Raw genomic sequence first — 4743 nt, forward strand, 5'->3', positions numbered from 1 at the left:
AAGAAACTAAACATTTTATGGGATATATTTAAAAAATTTATTTATTTTTTATTTTTCAAAAAATCCTTTATAAAAAATATTAAAATTTTTAAACAACTTTAAATGAATATAATAGAATGAAAGCTTATGATTTATAAAAACAATCTATATGTCATTATTCAGTCAGTCTAGCATATAATTTTTCGGCAAATGTGTATTTGTCTATTTAATTTAATACTCTGTTATTTTCAAAGGGCAATTCCCCTTTTTCTTTGTTCACCTCGAAAAATTAGAAGAAATTAATTTCTAAAAATTAATATAATACTAACACATCCGATAAAAATTTTATAATTTTTATATCATAATTATTTTCTTAAAAATTCAAAATGCAAATATTTTAGGAAAAAAAGTAAAAAAATAGCTATTTTCACAACTATTTTTTCTAAAGGTAACAGTTAAAATAAAGAAGACTTAAATTTTTTATTAAACATATTATATAATGAAATCTTTTTCTAAAGTTTCAGTTTAATTCTGAAACCTAATGTGTTTCAGAGTTTAGTTTCACATCCTAATGTTACTTTAAAGCAAATTGCTGGGTCATTTACAGTAACTGGTAACGCAGGTTTTAATAGCAGTACAAAAATAGAGATTTTATGTAACCAAAAATTTCTTATTAGGATAATTTAAATGCATTAAATTTTAACCGTGTGATTCATAATAACAATCATACACAACTTAATTATTTTAATCGTTTTTAAAAATTTGTTTACATAAATAAATTTAGCAAATAATTTCGTTTGAATAATTAAACCTACCATGTAAAAGTATTTTTATTTGGGTGAATTAGATTTGCGTTATTTATTTCTCTAAAACCATAGAGAACTAATGTTTAGTAAGCATCACTTATTTCTGCAGATTTATAATCCACTTCTAGGTCTCTTTTCGCATGGGTGTGAATCCCACATCTTGATTTTAGCGTCAAGCTCTTCAGGAACCTTTTTAACATATTGGATTGCACATACGCTTTAATTTGGTGTTCTAATCTTATATCTTCTCTGTAAATTTTGTAGTACTTATTTACCACACTTTACCAAGTTATCACATATAGTATTATTTTCGTCTTGTACCGGTAATCCCGGCAAATCAAGACAGCATTTGAACATAGAAATTTTAGTTTTTAAGAAAGTGGCAAATTTTGCGGGAATTTTGTCTCAATTTCTTCATTTTAAAGATTTTTCGTTTTTTAAAAGAAAGTGTAGATCATAAAATGCTAAAAAAATAAATTTAAAGTAATTTTAAATTTAATTTTCTTTTTATGATCCATCCTGTTAAGTCACCATTATTATTATAGCCAGAATTTCCTTGATGTAAAGAACTTTTGATGGTTTCAATTAATTTTAAAACTTTTTTTGGTACATTAATATCATCGTTTTTAAGAGTTTCGCTGGCCAATTTAAATGTTTCTGCAATCTTGATTAAGTTGAATTTATGCACTTCCTTGTTAATACATTGTACTTCTTCATCAATAAGATTTTCGTCTCTATTGTGGTAAACCACATGATTTTAATTAAACTGTCAAAATAGTCGGTCATAAAATATTTGAAATTGATTTAAATTTTATTATTTAAATCATTGCCAACGTAGGGGTATTATAGCATGATTAAAGAAACACAGCTACAAGAGATTGAAATAAATCATTTTAAAATCAACTCTATTATTGAACAGTATCTCTCAAAAAGATACGTCACTTATTTTTGATCATTTTTATTATTAAATCATCTTTAATATCACAATCGACTATTTTCTCATTCAAAAATCAATCATATCCTTAATAGAGAACTCCTAGACTTGCTCCAACTTGTCAATTGATTCTCTAATCTGATTTTAATCTTAATTTATGTAAGAATCATTAAAATCGGACTGAATGACTTATTGTTAAACTAAGGAGACTTCTTAAAACATTGAATAATGGTCTTTGGTTCAATTTCATTTCAAGTTAAATAATAAAATATAATTGCGTCTTAATTGAAATATTTTTATATGCATCAATAATTGACAGACATAAATTATTATCTATCATGCGTATTACACGCCCAATCATTTTTTTTTGAATTTACACCTAAAAGATCTTATGATTCCTAAATCAAGGATTTATATCATTCCTGTAGTATTTAATGGCAAAAAAACACCTTTTACGTTACTATACAAAAAAGTGACTTTGTGAGCAGGACAGTTATCAACAAGCAGTAATATTTTACGATTTTTTGATTTCATATTTCTATAAAGGTTACTGAGGTAAATATTAAAAATAGGCCTTGTTATCCAACTTTTCTTTGAATGTGTGTAATTTACATATTGGCGGGTATTTAAGTTGTTAAGAGATCTCAGCCTTTCAGCATTTCCTATAACCAATGGCACCAGCTTTTCCACTGTTAAAGGCGTAATAAATGCTAAAGTAATTCATGTCAAAAATTTTATAAAGTTTTTAATAGGCAGAGTAGAAATGCTTTTGGCGGGCATCATACAAAAAAACAATCTTTATTCATCCATATTAAGAATATTTTTTATCAAAATCTTTTAAAATCGCTTTAATTTCTTCTATGGAGGATTCTAATGAATCAAAATTATTCTCAGCCATTTCTCCTACAACCTTGAATGACATAAAACCCTTTCTTTCTTTAACCTACCCAAAGTTTCGATTGATAAATTAAAATTTTCAATACCAACTTGCTTTGCAAAATTTTCGGCGTTGCTTCTAAAAATATTGTCAGATATTGGATTATTTCTGGATTCCTTCACATCAATCCATATTCTAAGGGCATTTTCGATATCTTCAAACTTACCAACAGACATACGTTTAGCATTTGTATTAGATAAACTTAAGAATTGAGCTTAAATAAATAATTTCGGACTCAAAATCTTTCCAATGATAGATTTATCAATATATTTCTTAATTATCATATCAAATATGTTTTTGATTTGTGAATGACTAGCTTTTGGACGTACATCGTCATTTAAAATAATTTTATATTTTTCTTTCACAGACAAATACTGAGCCATAAATAAATAAGGGTTATAAAAAAAATCAAAAAAATTCCATATAATTCACACAGTCGCATTGATTAGGCGTAGATGTCTTAAATTGTAAAAAAAGACAAAGCCAATTATAACAATGGGCTTGTTTTTTTTTATGCAAAAATATTATTTCTTGATTAGGTAGGGTTTCAAATTGCAAGGGTTTACTGTATTTGTACATAGATTCACAATGGTTCGCTAGTAAATCGTATTTATGTTTCTTCTCAAATACAACAGTTCTCGGGTTGTCGAAGAAAAAATTTTTATTTCTATAATGATAATTTCTTTCTTTACTTTTTCTATCATAAATATATCGGGCTTGTTCTACCTAACCTTTATAGCATCCTGTATTCTCGTATCTACTCAAATTTTGCTATTTCATTTGATATACACATTAATGCCGATTGGCTTCTTATCTTCTTTAAATTTTAAATCTATGCTTTAAGCACATTTGTAAATGAATGCTTTTATTGGCTTTATAGTGTCTTCTTATATAATCGCACGCCAACATCCTCTCACAATGTGTATCAAATGGTCTACCGTTATTGTTTTCTCGTTGCAATGTGTGCACATTCTTTCTTTCTCTAAAAAAATCATTTTGTCTTGAAGCGCACCGTGGCCTTTTTTCTCTTGAATGATGTTGCCGCGGACGCGTCAGTTAGCTGATTCTTTAATTGCCATGTTGGGGTCGTCAACTAATTCGAACGTTTTTTAGTGGTTGTATTTTTATTTAATATTAATGTATAGAGATTTTCGATGCTCCTTGTTTAACTTGGCCAGGTCTAACTTGTCTCCGTTGTAATTGTACTTTACTTTTAAGCAATTATTTAAATTTGAGAAATGTGTATTTTTTAATTTTATGTTTTTGATATCATTTTTCTTCGAACACATATTTTTTTTGTTAATTAAAAAATATTGACTTATTTTTTTCTATAAAGATATAGCTGTTCTTTGGATGCAGATTGGTGGCGTATGTGATAATTATTTAGTATATCTCTGATTTTCTCGTTTATTTAATGTATATATTTAGTTTTACATCTAATATTTTAATGTTACCATGTGAAAAAATGCAATTATTTTTACCTTTATTTTGATTTCAATTCTATCATCTTTTATTATTTTTCGTTAATAATAACGACAATTAAAAATACATTTAGTTTGGTAAAGTATTAAATTCTATTACACTTTAAAACAATATTGAAGAGATGTTTGTTTTTTGTGAATAAAATATGATTCCTAAGATATGAACGTCTTACTTAATACAAGATTACTTTACTCAGATAAAACCTAATCTTTGTCCACAACCATTAGTTTTAAATTAAGTTTTAATTGATTTAAAGCTTGTCGAGAGCATTACAAGTTCTTTAAAAATAAAAATTTCCTATAATTTTTAAAATGATTATTATAATTATTAAATCTGTAACTCCTCTTCTGGTATTAAATCAGAATTTTATTTATTACAAAGTTATTTTATAATGAACTTTTGATGTCAACTCATAATATTTAAATTGGAAAAAAATGATTAATTTAAAGATTTTATTATTATTTCTAAAAAGTTATTTTCTATTATTAACTTTCAAATGTACAAATAAATGCTTGCTTAGAAACATTTTTTTATATGACAATTTATCAACTAATATTGATTCAAAATAAAAAATTATTTGACCTCATTAATTTTATTTTTTAATG

The 4743-nt window shown here is 25.7% G+C and overlaps 3 protein-coding genes across 3 annotated transcripts; 1 reads left to right on the top strand and 2 right to left on the bottom strand.

Annotated features, from left to right (window-relative positions):
* Positions 1 to 2871: 2871 nt before the first annotated feature.
* On the bottom strand, positions 2872 to 3039 carry AAJ76_1890003039 (hypothetical protein; the record flags this gene model as incomplete). The annotated part of the gene is made up of 1 exon (XM_024474331.1): positions 2872 to 3039. One exon carries the CDS (start codon positions 3037 to 3039, stop codon positions 2872 to 2874), a length of 168 nt encoding a protein of 55 aa, XP_024329622.1.
* A 741-nt stretch (positions 3040 to 3780) lies between these two features.
* Positions 3781 to 3945, bottom strand: AAJ76_1890003945 (hypothetical protein; the record flags this gene model as incomplete). The annotated part of the gene is made up of 1 exon (XM_024474332.1): positions 3781 to 3945. One exon carries the CDS (start codon positions 3943 to 3945, stop codon positions 3781 to 3783), a length of 165 nt encoding a protein of 54 aa, XP_024329623.1.
* A 627-nt stretch (positions 3946 to 4572) lies between these two features.
* On the top strand, positions 4573 to 4707 carry AAJ76_1890004573 (hypothetical protein; the record flags this gene model as incomplete). Its single annotated transcript, XM_024474333.1, has 1 exon — positions 4573 to 4707. The coding sequence occupies one exon, from the start codon at positions 4573 to 4575 to the stop codon at positions 4705 to 4707; it is 135 nt and encodes a 44-aa protein (XP_024329624.1).
* Between the last annotated feature and the right edge of the window lie 36 nt (positions 4708 to 4743).

The sequence above is a fragment of the Vairimorpha ceranae genome, assembly GCF_000988165.1.
Source record: "Vairimorpha ceranae strain PA08 1199 chromosome Unknown NODE_189, whole genome shotgun sequence".
NCBI classification, from domain to species: Eukaryota; Fungi; Microsporidia; family Nosematidae; genus Vairimorpha; species Vairimorpha ceranae.